Source organism: Octopus bimaculoides, chromosome 11 (genome assembly GCF_046866305.1).
Source record: "Octopus bimaculoides isolate indiv1 chromosome 11, ASM4686630v1, whole genome shotgun sequence".
Classification (NCBI taxonomy): domain Eukaryota; kingdom Metazoa; phylum Mollusca; class Cephalopoda; order Octopoda; family Octopodidae; genus Octopus; species Octopus bimaculoides.
In genome coordinates, this window is record NC_142938.1 from 51041392 (window position 1) to 51059792 (window position 18401).

General features: G+C 34.9%; 1 protein-coding gene across 8 annotated transcripts in view; it reads left to right on the forward strand.

Annotated features, from left to right (window-relative positions):
- The window catches only part of LOC149133325 (uncharacterized), a 411948-nt gene extending 393913 nt beyond the window's left edge, over positions 1 to 18035 (forward strand). For all 8 annotated transcript variants that reach the window (XM_089359963.1, XM_089359966.1, XM_089359965.1 and 5 more), the window contains one exon: positions 14783 to 18035. In XM_089359963.1, the coding sequence (XP_089216089.1) occupies positions 14783 to 15754 (972 nt within the window). In that variant the 3' untranslated portion in view covers positions 15755 to 18035. The remainder of the gene's footprint in view (positions 1 to 14782) is intronic.
- The last annotated feature ends 366 nt before the right edge of the window (positions 18036 to 18401 follow it).

The window sequence follows — 18401 nt, forward strand, 5'->3', positions numbered from 1 at the left end:
TAAAGTAAATCGACATTATGTCAGTTTTAATTGTCTAGGAAATAGGTCAAAACTTCAATAAAAAAACAACCCATTTTCCTGAGCGTCTTTGTTTAATAAAAATTAACCTCAAAGTTGTTTAATGTGTAAAGAAAGAAATAACTGATTTTAATGTCTAGTAATTAAAATAACATCCAGTTATTTAATATGGTACGCAGCCAATTCGTACTGGCTTCCGATTTAAGCAGAATTTTCGACATCAGTTAAGGCCGACCGAAACTATCAAACACTGAAAGGCAACATTGACTTCGTCCGGATTTGAAATCAGGAAGGGCCCGGAAAAAATACCGCTAGGCATGTTGTCCGAAGCGCAGATCATTCTACCTGCTAGTTTCAAATTTTGACCCTAGGCCAATAATTTTAAAGGGAGATGAATAGTTGATTACATCGATACTAATACTTGACCAGTACTTTATTTCATCAACCCAGAGGGATCAAAAGCAAAGCTGACTCCAGCGGAATTTGAAGTTAAAAAGTGAAAAGCCAGGATGAATATCCCTCAGCATTTTTTCGATGCTCTTACCATTTTGCCAGATCGCTGCCTTAGTTTCTAATTTAGGCACAAGGTCAGCAACATTTTAAGGAAGGTAACTGGTCAAGTATTTCCCCCACACTTTAACGAGTTCGCCAGCTGACTGCTGGCCGCTGGCGCTGTAAATTGCTCATAAAGTTAATAAAAATAAACAAAATTATTTTATTTTATGAACCTCGTGATCATATCATATTTAAATCATAAACATGTCACTGCATTTAATGACAACACTTCTATTGCTTTTTGTTTTTTTGTTTTGCTTTAACTACAAAATACCAGGAGAGAAGAAATGGTTTGACATTTTTCATGAAATGAAATTTTTCACAATCCATATATGTTTTAGCTTATTTATTTATTTACAGTAACATTGGTTTCCCATTTTTATATAAGGCCAGCAATTTCGATGAATGGGGTAGGTCAATTACATCGACCTTAGTGCTCAACTGGTACTTGTTTTATCGACTCCGAAAAGGTGAAAGGCAAAGTCAACCCCGGCAGGATTTCAACTCAGAACATGAAGACGGAAGAAATGCCGCTAAGTGTTTTCCCGGCGTGAGTTGCTGAAGCAAAATATCGTTATAGCAAATAATCTGCTCCATTAATACTGTCACTCGAGGTGTGCGGTGTTATATATCCGTAACGGCCGATCTTCCCTATCGGTTTGACACACTCAGAGATGTTTCGATATCAAGGGACATAACTCTTAACTGAAATCCCGCTCGGTTCATTTCATCGTCTTTTTCACAGGAACCACAAACCGGGTGTGTCTGTTCATCTCCAACAATAGAGTGCAATCGCCATATTTCATTCCAAAACAGCTCTCTGAAGAGCACGAGGTTACATAAACGGATTATTACCTAACACCCCATTGAACCCATAGTGCGAAACCAGTTGATAAGATCGGCCGCAATTGATATATAATAATGTACACCTCGGAAAATATATTCTCTCAGGACATTCCGATAAATAGATTATCTCCCTTGGCTAGAAGGCTCTCAATGCAGACAATTCTACTTCCGCGGACTACCCACGCCATTGTTGTTGTGTGTCACGTGATATCATGAATATTAAGCAGCTCGAATTAAAGAATTATTTGCGATTACATGGACAGTATGTTACTAGAAAAAAGGTGGATTTGGTTGAAAGGTTAAAAGAACGTCAGTGAATTAAAATCAACAGACGAGAAGTGTGCTTCAGACCGGAATAAGCAGAAACTTGTATCTACCTGATCCTAATGTGTTGAAATCAGATTCGACTAAAGATCTTCATAAGTTGCCGAATTTTACGGATAATGACGTTTACAACTACCTCGTGCTACGGATGAAGGCAAAGCGACAGTTAAGGAGTGGCATATTTTACCATGACAGACACGTCCACAACATTGAATATCACGGTGTTACCGAAAACTACTCTCATATATGTGTGTGTGTGTGTGTGTGTGTGTGTGTGTGTGTGTGTGTGTGTGTGTGTGTGTGTGTGTGTGTGTGTGTGTGTATGTGTGTGTGTGTGTGTGTGTGTGTGTGTATGTGTGTGCCTGTGTCTATGTCTGTGTCTGTGTTTGTCCCCCACCATCGCTTGACAACCGATGCTGGTGTGTTTACGTTCCGTAACTTAGAGGTTCGGCAAAAGAGAATAAGTCCTGAAGTTGATTTGTTCGACTACAGCGGTGCTCCAGCATGGCCGCAGTCAAATGACTGAAACAAATAAAAGAGTAAAAGTGTAAAAGAGCATATGCACACAAACACACGTATATTTATGAGTGTACTTAATGTGCATGTATGTATGTACGCACGTATGTATGTATGCATGTATGTATGTATGTACGTACGTACGTACATTTGTATGTATGTATGTATGTATGTATGGGTGATCTTACGGTACGTGTCCTAAATATCGGCCTTTTCCGTAAAAAGTGTCTTCGGCCTTCTTTACCAGAGATCGGCCTTTTCCGTAACACCCACACGATCTTCACTACGGTGTTAGGGTTAGGGTTAGTGTTTAGGGTTAGGATTACGGTTACAGTTAGGGACGGAATTCCGTAACCGAAACCCCAAAACACAAACCCTAACCCTAACCCTAAACCCTTCAAAATAAATCGCACTCTCTGTATGTCTTTCGCTTTTATGATGTCGCTTCCCTGTTTCTCTCCAACAGTTTTAACAGAAAAGGCCGATGTTTGGTAAAGATCGCCGAAGACACTTTTTACGGAAAAGGCCGATATTTAGGACTCGTACCGTAAGATCGCCTATGTATGCATGTATGTACGTATGTATGTATGTATGTATGTGTGTATGTATGTACGGACTTGTTGCGTGTGCGTGTGTTTCTCTATATTTACCAACATGTACAAGAATCTAAATTTTAAACTGTAACAGAAGTTTTTCAGAGAGAATTTAGCACAACATATGGTTAGATTGCACATTCGTACCTATGTGTGCGCGGTGGTTGCTTAGCATTTTATTTGTATGCGTGTGCTTTGTTTATGTGTGCGTATTTGTACACCCTCACTCACACACACACACACACACACACACACACACACACACACACACAAAAAAACACTCACACACACACATATGTATGCATATATATTTATGTGTGTGTGTGTGTGTGTGTGTGCATGTGTCTGCGTTTATAAATATATTCCCACAGGGCCACACTGACGCGCACACAAGTACACTTACACACACGCGTATATATTAGTTTGTGTGTGCGTGTGTCTGTATGTGTGTGTGTGTGTGTGTGCGTGTGTGTATAGGTATGCATGTACGTATTCAAGCATGTACGTATGGAAAAAAAAATCCATCTATATATATTACAGCATACACCGCCCACACATGTATATGTATATACATATATACATACATATATACATATACATATATATATATATATATATATATATATATATATTATATATATATATATATATATATATATATATATATATATATATATATATACTTATATGTGTGTGTGTGTGTGTGTGTGTGTGTTTTGCTGGAAGTAGGTCAGTGCTGTTATGACGGCTGTAGGTGGCGAAAACTACGTATCACCAAAACAGATGAATGAATGTAAAACAAGCAAGCTAATGAACGAAAGACTGACAACTAACACAACCTTGTTCTAAAGTTAACATTTAGTTCTCTCCCTTTTCCTCTTTCAACTCTCTCTCATCTCCTTCTCTTACTCCCTCTCACTCTATCTGTTTGACTGTCTATCAGTTTGTCTGTCTATGTGTATATATGTGTGTGTGTGTGTGTGTGTGTGTGTGTGTGTGTCTATATATATATATATAAACAATATATGAGTATATGCATATATACGTACATGTATGTACATACCTTCATCTACATGTACATATAGGATACATAACTGGGTACATGACGTGGCAAAAGAACATGGACAAAATGATAAACAAGGTACAACAAACAAGTAAGCCACATAGAAACATCTCCTTCATCAGCTGCCACCATTAAAACACCGGCGTTTCGAAGAAATAAGGCAGTACGCATCGTTGAAATGGTTCTTCCCACGAACACAAATTAAATTATTTTCGTGGAGGGTAGTGGCGGACGGAAAACAAGACAGGAAAACAGACGGTGAATAAACAAACAAGCAAAAAGGCTGTACAGCCAGACGTGAAGTGTGTATGTATTGAACTCTGTGAAGCACGACCAGGAGGGGCAAAGAAGTACGTGCGAGCTTGGAGAATCCAAGAACGAAACGAAATAGCAGCCGGACACACGTGACCATGGCTGTTTAAACAGAAAGAGTAGCAGAGGGAAAAGAAGGGGAGGAAGTAGAATAAAAGTGAGCAACGAGAGGTAGAGAGAGAGATATATAATAATATATATAAACGATAAACGTCGCCCTTTCAAAGCCTAGCCAGGCTCATGGGCCCGGTTTCCCGGTTTCTATGGTGTATGTGTTCCCCCCAGCTGGAAATATATATATATGTATGCATATATACATACGCAAATGTACATACATCTGTACGTATATATAATAATATAAATAGTATATATATATATATATATATATATATATATATATATATATATATATATATATATATATATACATATGCATATATACACACATATATGTACATACCTACATATATATATATATTTACATGCATATATGGGTACAGGACGTCAACAAAACGTCAACAAAATGAAAAACGAGAACATAAAAAAACAAGGAAAATGAACTTTTTTTCAGGCAAGGAAAGAAACAAATAGAGAAACGTGACAGGCAACATAAAGAACATTCCCTTCGTCAGTTGTCCCCTGTTTTATCTACTCTGCGTTTCGAAGGTTGGGACAAGACGCGACTTCGTTAAAACAGTCCTTCCCGCAAAGCAAATTAAATAAAATTTGGGATTTTTGCGGAGGGTTAAAGTGGTAACAAAAGCAGGACAGTATGAACAAAACAGTAAAAACAAACAGTGAGGGCTGTTAAGCCATAACGAAGCGAAATGGTGAACACTGGAGAAAGGGGCTATGTCAAGAGACAGGCAAAATTAGGTTTTATCTCTTGTAAAGCGAGAGGAAAAAAGAACGATAGTCGCTATGCATATGTGGCACAGGACGTCACGAAACGTGTACAACAACAAAAAAAAGTACGAAGCACATGGAACATGAGCTATTCTTTCGAACAACAAAAGACACAAATGGAAAACAAAACAAACGACATAAAGAACGACCCTTCATCAGTTGTTGGTAGTTTTCAAATCTCGTATTTCGAGCATAATGTTCCAGCATGGCCGCAGTCAAATGACTGAAACAATAAAAGAATGTTTTTCCAGTCTCGTATTTCGAGCATTATGCTCGAAATATAAGACTAGAAAAACAGCCTACAACTGATGAAGGGTCGTTCTTTATGTTGTTAGTTTTGTTTTCCATTTGTGTCTTTCGATGTTCGAAAGAATATTTTATGTTCCGTGTTCTCGTGCTTCATACGTTTTTGTTGTACACGTTTCGTGGCATCCTGTGCCCACATATGCATATATATATATATATATATATATATATATACGTTTAGATGTATGTACATATACGTATGTATATATGCCTACATATATATATTGTTTATCATCGTAAATATACAGGGATTAGCAATTGAGTTGCTTCTCCAACATACTGAAAATTTAGAAATAGCAGTCAAAGAATTACTGATTCTAAACTACAAATTTTTCTCTAAAACGGATGGCGATATTTATGGCACACATAGAACAAAAAACCGGAGGGAAAAGCGTAAACAAAACAAGTCTTTAGTTAATTGGATACGAATCGTTTCATGGTTAAGTGAATGAAAATTTCACTACATAAATAGAATTTTTTAATCAGTTGGATACATTAATATAGTTTTACTTAAATTCTCTAATAGAGCAAGAAGAGGGAGAAAGTCCATGTTGCTACTAATGGGACTCAGAATATACTGACTCACATTAGTAGACGATGGACCTTCTCCCACTTCTTGCTATATTAGTGAATTTGAGTAAAATTATATTAATGTGTCCAACTGATTAAAAAATTCAATTTATTTATTTATGCAGCTGATGATAGCCCTGCATTTAGACTGATGTAATGATTGCATTGTTCAATTAAATGGAGTCCCTTGAAATGGTTGTACTGCTTCACCTTTTGATATCATGTTGCTTATTTTGATTTTAATCACCTTACTTTGAGCTGTACGGATATAGTGGACTAACTTGGTGCTTCAACTTAAGTACCTAATTCAATTGAATCTCAATTATTTCTTACATACATACATACATACATACATACATACATACATACATATATATATATATATATATATATATATATATATATATATATATATATGACGGGCTTCTTTCAGTTTCTGTCAACCAATTCCACTCACAGGGCTCTGGTCGGCCCGAGGCTATAGTAGAAAACACTTGCCCAAGGTGCTCCGCAGTAGGACTGAGCCCGGATCCCTGTGTTTGGAAAGCACAGGATTGACATTGAAATATATATATATGTGTATATATATATATATATATATATATATATATATATATATATATATATATATATATATGTATATGTGCGTGTGTGTGTGTGTGTGCGTGTGTGTGTGTGTGTGTGTGTGTGTGTGTGTGTGTGTGTGTGTGTGTGTGTGTGTAATGCATATAGGTAACAAGATTGTCAAGGTATTAGCTCATTACGGCCGTTTCAAAGCGGCTTCATTTATTCGATCAACTCACGCATTATATCAATTTGAAATACACCGTCTTCCTCGGATTCATAAGACCATATAGGTTTTCAACTTACAGGATACTCCATTATAATTTCTTAGCAAGTTTTCATCAGAACTAGGCTAGAGAATAAAAGAATTACATGCCTATTGTAGATTAATACTTTTTCACAACCACGTGTATATTATCAAAATAGCTCCGCATAAAATGCTATTCTGTTTTTACGGCTTTAATCTAGAAATTGGACCCAATTCCCAATTAACGTGAAGTCTTTTTAATGTTTTTTCACTCGCTTGCGTACAATCCGTATATATTTTGGGAGGTTTTCGGTAAGATCTGAATGCCTCGTTATTTTCAAGCATGTTATAGATAGGTCGTTTTTCTTTTTCGCCCTTGCTCCCTTGATATAATTATATATATATATATATATATATATAATCATTATTATTATTATTACGGAGATGTACTTGCATAGCAAGTGACCTGATCTGAGATCGTGTGCTGGAACGAAAACAATTGCAGTGTGGAAGGTGTTTATAAGCCATTTAAGAAACATACAAAAGCCGTTAGATTCACTACAACATTTAAATTTAATTTGCCAAAATATTTTCGTCGCTTTGAAACCGCGACCTGTTCACTGACAAAATTCCGTTGCGGTCTCAAAGCGACGAAAATATTTTGGCAAATTAAATTAAAATGTTGAAGTGAATCTAACGTCTTTTGTATGTTTCTTAAATAGCTTATAAACACCTTCCACGCTACAATTGTTATATGATTATTAACTCAATAAAAACATACAAGCAGATATATCCGGCGTTGCTCGGGATTAAAATGATATAGTTTGTATATATGTTACAGTTATGTTGAAACGGGTGATACGGGTAAGTGCAGCACTGACGGCAAAACATTTGTGGAATAAATAATAGGCTAACTTGACTAAGTGACATGTCGTGCGTCCGTTTGGAGTATTGTCATGGAAAATTGGTGGTGGTAGATATGTGCATGCTTTTGCTGATCTTGAGAAAGTTTCATCTTGCTTCTCTCATTAGCCTCCATCTGACGTACTACAGCATGCCTTTGCTGATCTTGAGAAAGTCTCATCTCGCTTCTGTCTAGAGGGTCCATTTGATGTGCTGCGGCATGCTGATCTTGGGGAAGTCTCATCTTGCTTTTGTCTTGAGGCTCCATTTGACGTGCTGCAGCATGCATTTTCTCATGTTGAGAAGTCTCATCTCCCTTCCCTATTGAGATTCCATTAATTTAGGGGTAAATATGTAATTGTAAATACCTTACAACCTTGAAACTGTTGCGATAATTATGAACTGGTAAATGTGTATTTCTATATAACTTGGACCTGCCACCTAATTGTTTTAAAATTAAAAATAAATAAAGAAATGTTGTAGGGAGAACGTACAAATAACGTAAAGACAAATATATTTACGCACAACAAAACTGAAATAAAACTGAAGTCAATTTTTAGGCAGATGTGGCAAAACTGAATTTAAACACACTGGGTGAACAAAGATTAAAAATAACTAAATTATTTTCAGGGAGAATGTACAAAAACCACAACAACAGATTTTTACACACGACTAATTGAAATACACGGAAATCAGTTTGTAGACAGAAGTTAGTGTGTGAGTGAGTTAAAGAAAGAGTGAGAGAGAGAGAGAGAGAGAGAGAGAGAGAGAAACAGAAACAGACATAGACTAAAATAGAGGAATTATTACAGAGGGTGAGAGAGAATATGTGTAAGCAAGAAAAACAGAGAGTGAGAAAAAGAGATAGAAGAGAGAAATAAACAGAGAGAGAAAAGGGTTGAAAATTGCAAAAAGTTTTAGAGAAAAACCCGCGCAAAACACCATTTTCCCCGGTTTCTCGTTTTACGCGGGAGCTCTGGGCAAGATGTTATAGTGCATGATCATCCTTGACACATAAGTAATGTGTGACCAAAGTTTGGTGAAAATCGATTGAAAACTGTAGAAATGTATACGTATTACACACACACAAACACATACACACCCACACAACCTTTATTTTATATATGTAGATAATTGCGTGTGTATGTCATATATATAAATATAAAGGTTATATACTGTATACCTACATATATACCCACAGTCTCTCTCACACATACACTGTCACGCACACACATATGTGTGTTTGTGTGCGTGTGTGTAGTGTGTGTGTCTGTATGTTTGTGTGTGTATGTGTATGTGTGTGTGTGTGTGTGTGTGTGTGTGTGTGTGTGTGTGTGTGTGTCTCGTTCTCAAAGAATCTGTAGTTCAGAAGAAAATAAGCAATTTTATATTTGCCACAGAGTAGGTACATTAATCAAAATATATACGTAACATTACTAGGTAAGAGGACGGTTAATTAACACCACGTACCCTTTACAGAGGCCTGGTATGATATTTTTAATACCTACCATCTCTGAAGAGCATGTGCTTTTAGTTAACACTCCTGTTATCTAAAATCTCATTATCCAATACCCAGAGCGAATCCAATTGATAACATCAGCTGAAATGGATCGGATCTCTACTACACGATATATACATACATATATATATATATATATATATATATATATATATATATATATATATATATATATATATATATATATATATATATATATATATATATATATATATATATATATATATATATATATATGTATATATATATGTATATATATATATATATATATATATATATATATATATATATATATATATATATATATATATATATATATGTATATATATATATATATATATGTATATATTCAAGTGTCTTTGAATTGTAAGAATACTCGTCCCCGAGGACCTAAAAGCAGGTTTCGTTCCGCTTTGTAAAATTTTTCGTTTCAGTCGAAGCCCCTGTTAATATATGTGTGTGTGTATGTATGTATGTATGTATGCATGTATGTATTATGTATGTATGTATGTATGTGTGTGTGTGTGTGTGTGTGTGTGTGTGTGTGTGAGTGTCCACGCACACGAATATATGTATATATATATATATATATATATATATATATATATATATATATATATATATATATATATATATATATACATATATATATAAAGACATTGAGATGGCAGAATTGTTAGCACGCCAGGCAAAATTCTTAGCAGCATTTCGTCCGTCTTTACTTTATCAGTTCAAATTCCGCCTAGGTTGACTTTGCTTTCCATATTTTCGGGGTCGATAGCATAAGTACCAGCTGAACACTGGATTCGATATAATCGATTTATCCGCTGCCCCTGAAATTGCTGGTCTTAAGCCAAAATTTGGATTCACTATATATGTACATTATAAAATACATATATTACACACACACATACATATATACACACACACACACACACACACACACACATATATATATATATATATATATATATATAAACAATATATGAGTATCTGCATATATATGTACATGTATGTACATACCTTCATCTACATGTACATATAGATACATATCAGGGTACATGACGTTGCAAAAAACATGGACAAAATGATAAACAAGGTACAAAAAACAAGAAGGCCACATAGAGAACATATCCTTCATCAGCTGCTACCATTAAAACACTGGCGTTTCGAAGAGTTAGGGCAGGATACATCGTTAAAATGGCTCTTCCCACGAACACAAATTAATTTTTTTTCGTGGAAGGTAGTGGTGGACCGAAAACAAGACAGGAAAACGAAACGGTGAAATAAACAAACAAAAAGGCTGTAGAGCCAGACGTGGAAAAGTGTGTGTATATTGAACGCTGTGAAGCACGAACTGGAGAGGCGAAGAAGTGCGTGCGAAGCTTGGGGAGTCTAAGACCGAAAAGAAATAGCAACCGGACACATGTGACCAGTGAGGGGAAGGGAGAAAGAGTAGCAGAAGGAGAAGAAGGGGAGCAAGTAGAATATAAGTGAGCAACGAGAGGGAGAGAGGGAGAGAGATAGTAGTAGTGACGAAGAGAGACGAAGGACGAGCAACGAGAGATAGAGAGAGAGATATATATAGTAGTGACAGGGAGAGGCGAAGAACAGTAGAGGGAAGGATGAGAGGGGTAGATAGATATAGAGATAGAGAGAGTCGCGTCAGAAAAATATAGTTCAAAACTTACTGTGTAAAGTTAACGTGTGCGTTCGATCGTGTGATATACTTATACTGGTGTTGTGAATAAGTGTTTGGACACCATGTAAAAGACGATAAGCTTCGCCAAAAGTTCCTCCTCACACCATTGATGTCCTTTGTGGGTTTGCAATGATGACGAAAAGCATCGTTTGAGGTCAATAGTCGACTTGCCGGAACTATCACGTAAGATGGATAGGATGTGATGTGTGTTGCACGGACACCGATAACATACAAGGAAATCCTGCAATAGGAAACACCGGAATCTTCATCATTTTATACTCACGCAAGGATACACACACACACACACACACACACATATGCATACATGTATGAATGTATATTCACACCGACATTATAATATGAAAGCTAGTAGGCCAGGACTTCGAAATCACTGCCATGACACATCTTGTTAAGGAATAAATATATCCTCTACAAAAAGTATTCGATAAACCTTCTAAAAATCTCAAACATGGATGTATATATATATATATATATATATATATATATATATATATATATATATATATATATATATATATATATATACACCCATCTCTCCTCTTTCCACGTGACCGGTGTCCGGCCAGTCGTGATCTTTCTCTCTTGGCCTGACTGCTGATCGTCAACACCTCGTGTGTCCATCTCCCATGTTCTTGCCTTAAGGCTTTCAGTTCATTCATGCCAGCTCAATTTGATTTGTTCTCAGTCAAAAGACGCCTGTTGTTATTTCTTGTTGTTGTATTTGTGATTGTGTACCATGTTCTCCGTTTCATTTTTTTTTATTTGTTTGTCTTTGATGCCATACACATTCGCTAACTTTCTTACAAAGCGGTTTAATGCTCTTAGCTTGACATTTTGTGGGGCAACCAGATCGAACCATCTCAAGTGTAACTGCCCGAAATAGTCATGACTTCTGGGACTTGACTGATGAAAAAAGCCAAGAATGACCTGTCTTTTTTTTTTGTTTGTCCTAATTGTTGTTTCTCAAGTTCGCCTATGTATCGTCTATCTATCCGAACGTTTTAATGTCTTCTATTGCGTTTTTGTTCCATGGCCGGCCGTTGTGCGTGCAACATCGATATTCCCACCTGTGCCTGTGAAATCTTGTATCCCTGCCGTAAGGCTCTATTTCCACACACGCCAACTTTATTTAATTCGTCCTTAGTCGAAAGACACTTGTTATGTCCTGTTATTATTTTTATTGTATTTGTGTAACACTGTTCATTTTTTTTCCGTCCTTGTTTTTGTATCTAATGTCCCTTATCTCTTGAGATAAGGGACATTAGACCTTGTCAACATAAGCAAAGGCATGCTGCAGCACGTCAGATGGAGTCTCAAAACAGAAGGGACATAACACTTTCCAAAGATCCCCAACAGCATGCTGCAGTACGTCAAATACAGTCTCAAGAGAGAAAGGAGAGAAGACTTTCTCAACATCAGCAAAAGCATACTGCAACACGTCTGATGGAGTTCAAAGACAGAAGGGAGATGAGACTTTCTCAAGAACAGCAGAGGTATGCTGCAGCGCATCAGATGGAGTCTCAAGAGAAAAGTGAGATGAGATTTTCCCAAGATCAGCAAAGCATGCTGCAGCACTTAATGCTGAATCGTTAAAACAACGTCTAGCACGCCAGATTACACAGGTCCAATAGAATAGCTCTCAGAAACAGACAACGTACAAACTCGTTCTGCACAGCACCTGGAGCTGCTTTCAGACATGATCCATCTCTTTCTTATAAAAATGATAATTCTGTCCAAATTGGTGTGCTAAACTCAAATTGTCGTTTATACAAAGTTTTAAAATTTACTCCACAAATGTCTTGTCGTCAATGCTGCACTTCCTTGTATCACCTGTTTCAACATAACTGCAATATATATATATATATATATATATATATATAAATATATATATATATATATATATATATATATATATATATATATATATATATATATATATATATATATATATATTTTGAATTACGGAAAAATTTGGATAAGTACTGTTTTCACTTTGCTAAAGATTTTCTACTATTTGAAAATAATATGTATTCTTGTTTTTATACTATTCATTTGGTTCTTTATAGATTATTTTAATAGATAACTTATTTAACACTATATTATTTAGGAGTTATAGTTTCATTTCAACATAATATTAGAACTTCGATTGGAATAGTGTTGATATATTTTCGATTATTTTTGATTAATATTATTTGATTAATTATTAATCTTTATAGTTTATAATATCGTTAAAGTTTTTTTTAAATCAAAACTTTGTATATATATATAAAGTTTAACCTTTTATTCTTAATAATTTTTTCTTTCCTAATTTTTTCATTCATAATTTTTTCCATTCATAATTTTTTCATTCATATTTTTTATTATTACGTTTGTAGAAATAAATAATCTTGTATTTTTCTATTATTCAATTGATCTTTAATCATAATTAAATAAACGTCTTTAGCTTTAAATAGTATAGCTTTAACTATTACACCGGTTAAATATGTACTAATTTTATCTTCATTATTATTTTAAACTTAAACTTCGTTCAACTTGTATTTAAAACAATGATAATTTAAAACAATGATAATTTAGGTAAGATGTTTTTTGTATATAATATACATGTTATTATTATGGATGAAGGGATGATTATTGAATGGTTATTATTTTGATATTATGATATTTTTTAAATAATTTTTCTATCTTTATATAATAAGTATATCATATTAATTCATTTGGTACTTATTGTTGGTTGAGATATATATCTAATTATTGTTCTACTTACGATCTGACGAGTAGCTATATTTTTGAATAGAACTTATTTTAGATAATTTCAATTGATTTTAATCGATTTAAATTTCTTTTCTATTTGAAAATTGGTTATGAAACACGTGTAATCTTTTTATTATATTTATCTTATGATATTTACTTTACTTTATATTATACTCATTTATTGTGCTTTTAATTATTAATTTTTCTATATGTGATAGTGGATTTTCATCGATGAGTTCTTGAAAATTGGTTATTTTCCCTAAAACTATATATATATATATATATATATACAAACTATATGGTTTTAGTCCTGATCAACACCAGGTATCTCTGCTAGTAGGCTTATAAAAAATGTAGGAGAAATTTACCAACCCAAGCTTCTCCTCGGCAAAGAAAAGAGGTCAAACTCACTCAGAATACTCGTATTTCTCCTAAAAATTACATAAACGTGGTTAGCCATGGTCTAATATACTTTAAAATTATACAGGGTGATTTTGCTGCTATTTCTATCGTCGGTTTATATATAGTTTCTGTTGATAAGTATCAACTTGGTCATTATTTTTTCTCATCCTCCCAGAAAGTAATAAATGTAAAATCTAGTCGAGTTAACCATTTACATTCTTTCTCAGGCAGAAAATGACCTTCAATTTGGTCAAAAGAAATTGGATTTTGTAAAGTAATACGCTATTTCATGTATCTGTATATTAAACGGCACGCAAATGATATTGATTGGCAATAATTGAAACAAATTATTTATTTGAAGAAATTATAGAACAAATTATAAAACAACCTTATTGTGCAAAGATTCCAGACTTGGCGGCCTTTATTCTAACCATTCTTTTTTGCTTTATGTCATGTGCTCACTCGAGAACTATCACCCAAGAATAGATTTTTTTAGAGTTACTTCCCTTGCACATCGTAACTGCCATGAGCCTGATTCGTGTTATGATCCTCGTGTTATGTTTCTATCATTCTAGTGCTTTTCATGTTCGGAAACCCAATAAACCTTTCTCTTCTTATACCTATACTCAACCATTAATAACATCATTTTTCTTTTCTTTTCCAGGTCTTACTTTTCCTTTTTCCTTGGATCATACCAGTGGATTTTGTGCCTTACTATTTGACATGGATTTACAACATATTCCTACAACTATCGGAACCTTATTTACTTCTTCAAGAAGTCTTTTTCATAATTAGTCAATTGACAGAGTTCACCGTTTTCATTTTGATTCGTGGATCCAACATTCATTACAATGATAACAATGACGAACCTAAAGACTCGTACAGTTCAACAAAGAGGACGGCTCCGCCATCTTACCTTCACTACTTCGCCATTATTTCAATCGTCAGCTATGCCATGACGCTTACTATTATTTCAAAATACTTCGAAGTTGACTGGTGGCTAGGCACCATTTTGATCCTAAATCTGCTTAACCACTTAACTACATGGTATATGGACAGAAGTCTCTGGGAGAATTCGTTCATTTTCTTTATCAGTACTATCGTCATGTATGTGATGAGACGTGAAGGACAACAGCGCCAATCTTGTCAAAAGCTCTCGAATCTCCTCGTTGTTGAGAAATCCCACAATGCATCAGTTCGATCATTCAACTGGTTATGGCAACTGTCACCGGGTGAAAAAAATATAGTTTCGCAAGTATTTCTCACACCATTATTCATCGGGAAAGTGGCCTTAAGACTCAGCAGTGTAATATGGTGTAACGGTGACTGTTTCGAATTCCTATGGTCTCTCTTTAAAGATAAGATCGAAGATAAAGAATTAGAAGAAAAGCAAGACATTGAGACGCCTTCCAGTTCTTGGATTCGGTTTTCACCTTTAGTCTACAAACTTTGCACTCATTTCGTCATTGTACAGTTAGTTGCAGGACAACTACAAGAATTAAATAGCGAATCAAACACCACAAAAATAAATTGGTTGACTAGATTGGTACCCGAACAAATCATGTTGGGAAGAATTTTCCAGATAATTCTTGTCAATGGTTTCCATCTGCATTCACTACTTACACGATTTCTATAAACTAGCAAGTAATTAACAATGTCGTCGATAAGCTCTCAGTACATCGTACATACTGTAGCAGAGGTCCGATTTGCAGATATTCTCTTGACTCTGGGACGAAAAAAAAAAGAACATGGACATCAACACTTTCATTTGATCCCCTCCAACCCAGTTCCTTTATATTATTAATAGGGCTGATAATAAGGTGATGAACCCCTGATCACGGAACATATTAACTTTTGCCTATAAACGGCACTTTCAGGAAAATATGTATCATTACCGAAACACTGGAAACAAATATTTCAATAAATAAAACAAAGAATAAGAAGAGCCAAACAGTTCAAAGAGAAAATTTCGTTAAATTCTGAAGCTAGTTGTTACAGTTGTTGTCGTTATAGTCGTTGTTTATTCTCCAAGTTGGCTCTGGTCAATCAGATCTGTAACACACACCAACAAAAACTTTCTTATGTTATCCAAAAAATTTGGATCTGAACTAGAGTTTTTTTTTTTTTTTGACACACAGAATCCAAAAATGACACCCATTTGTTACTATCACGTCAAACTTTTAAGATACTGGATTCATAGAACTTCTCGATAAAACAATGCATAACATACAAAGATACATAGAAATTAGTTTTCTTTCAAAAACCTAGATGTTTTCTAAAATTGGACTGAAAACCAATAAAATCATGAAATTTCTAGAGACAAATTACATTATTTATGCCTAATTACCCATGAATTTACGTGTGGCTGATTTTCTCGACAACTGAATCTCAGGAAGATCACAAGCCAAGTTCCAGAAATAGTCTACCATCCTATGCAAGTCCAATTTGACTTAATACTTTTGTTCCATTTATTTTATGTCTTGATGGAAATATCATCCATGCTTATCACTTGTGTCACTAAGATTTTCAGGGAATTTATCAAGATGACTGTGGAGGTTGTGTATCTTTATGCTCGTATTTGTACCACCTTCTGAAAGCTCCCTTAGTGGAGGCACACAGCTTTGTGGTTAAAGTGTTGGACTCAAGATCAAAAGATTGTGGTTTCGATTCCTGAACCGGGCGATGCGTCTTTTGTTCTTGAGAAAAACACTTCATTTCACGTTGCTCCAGTCTACTCCACTGGCCAAATTGAGTAATACTGCAACGGACCGACATCCTGACCAGGCGGGAGATATATACGCCATGAAACCGGGAAACAACTGGCATGACTCAAATAGGTAACTTTCTTTTAGCTTTACCTGAAAGTCCTCCAGCATGTTGTCGACTATTGCAGTAGAGACGCCTGATTTCTTGTTGTCCAGAGAGTCATTTACGGCTATTTAAGATGAATTCCAACCTGCTGCGTCAATGCAATTCTTTGAATTTACAAAGTTCCCATTTTTCATCTATTTTATGAATTGAGGCCCATTGGCTTTTCCTGGTTCAATGAAAGGCTCCTCAACTACATTAAAAAACCCTCAGACTAATGTTCGCTGTAGACATCCTTTGACATCCAGTGTTTTCTCTGGCTTTGATGTCCCCACATACATAAAGCGCATAGACATTTGATGTATACGCTTTGTTGATCGAGCAGAAAATTTATAATCTTTATTAAGTCCACACATATCACCCACTAATGATTGGGGTATGGGTATCTTGAAACCTAGACGTGATAGTAAAAAAATGGATCCCAATTTTGGATTCAGTATATAAAAAAAAAAAACCCTTAAAATCAGGTAAAAACATTTTGACAACAAAATACTTGTTGGGTTGTATAATGAAAAACGTTGCAGCCTTTGCAAACCGATTTTTATTTCAGTTGTGGTGCAGCTTGGAGAGAACTACCCAATGTGTCTTCATTTTCTAAAATGGTAAGCTGTGAATTCCAGGAGAATCATGCTGTTATTTCGAACATGTTGAGTGAACATGCAGAGGTTCCCTCGATCGAAGTATTTGTAAGCTACAAGCTCCATCAGGAAATGGTCTATACTGCTTAGTAATGTGTGTGTGTGTGTGTGTGTGTGTGTGTGTGTGTGTGTGTGTGTGTTAAATAAAATGAGACAACAAAGCGAAGGCTGTGCGAAATTTTCAGGACATTTATAAGGAGAAACTTAGTCTTACAGCTGTTTCTGGGATAATAGGGATATCCCTTCATCAGAGACAATTTGAAATGGTTAAATAGAGGGAAACAGTAGAGTTCAATATAAGGAGTTATTTTGAAAAAGGATGGAAATAAGAAGTATAAAGGGTAATAAGAGAATAAAAGTCAAAATAAAAATATATGTAGGATGTAATAGTTGCAGTTACATTATCCAATATATGTGTGTGTGTGTTCTTTTATTCTTTCAGCCATTCGACTGCGACCATGCTGGAGCACTATATATATAATTCCTACGAGGAAAGGTTTGAAAGTGACTTCGAATCTTTGGGTTGCTCGGCTTCATCAAACTGTCACAGTCTAAAGAAGGTGAGAAAGCCGTATTTCAAAGTCACTGTCAACATTTTCCTGGTAAAAGTTAAATATATACACACTCTATTTAAGTTTTAAGTAATACATCTATTTAATGCTAATGTTTTTATATGTAACTGGTATAAAAACAAACGTTTGATATATATATATACATATATATATATATATATATATATATATATATATATATATATATATATATATATATATACAT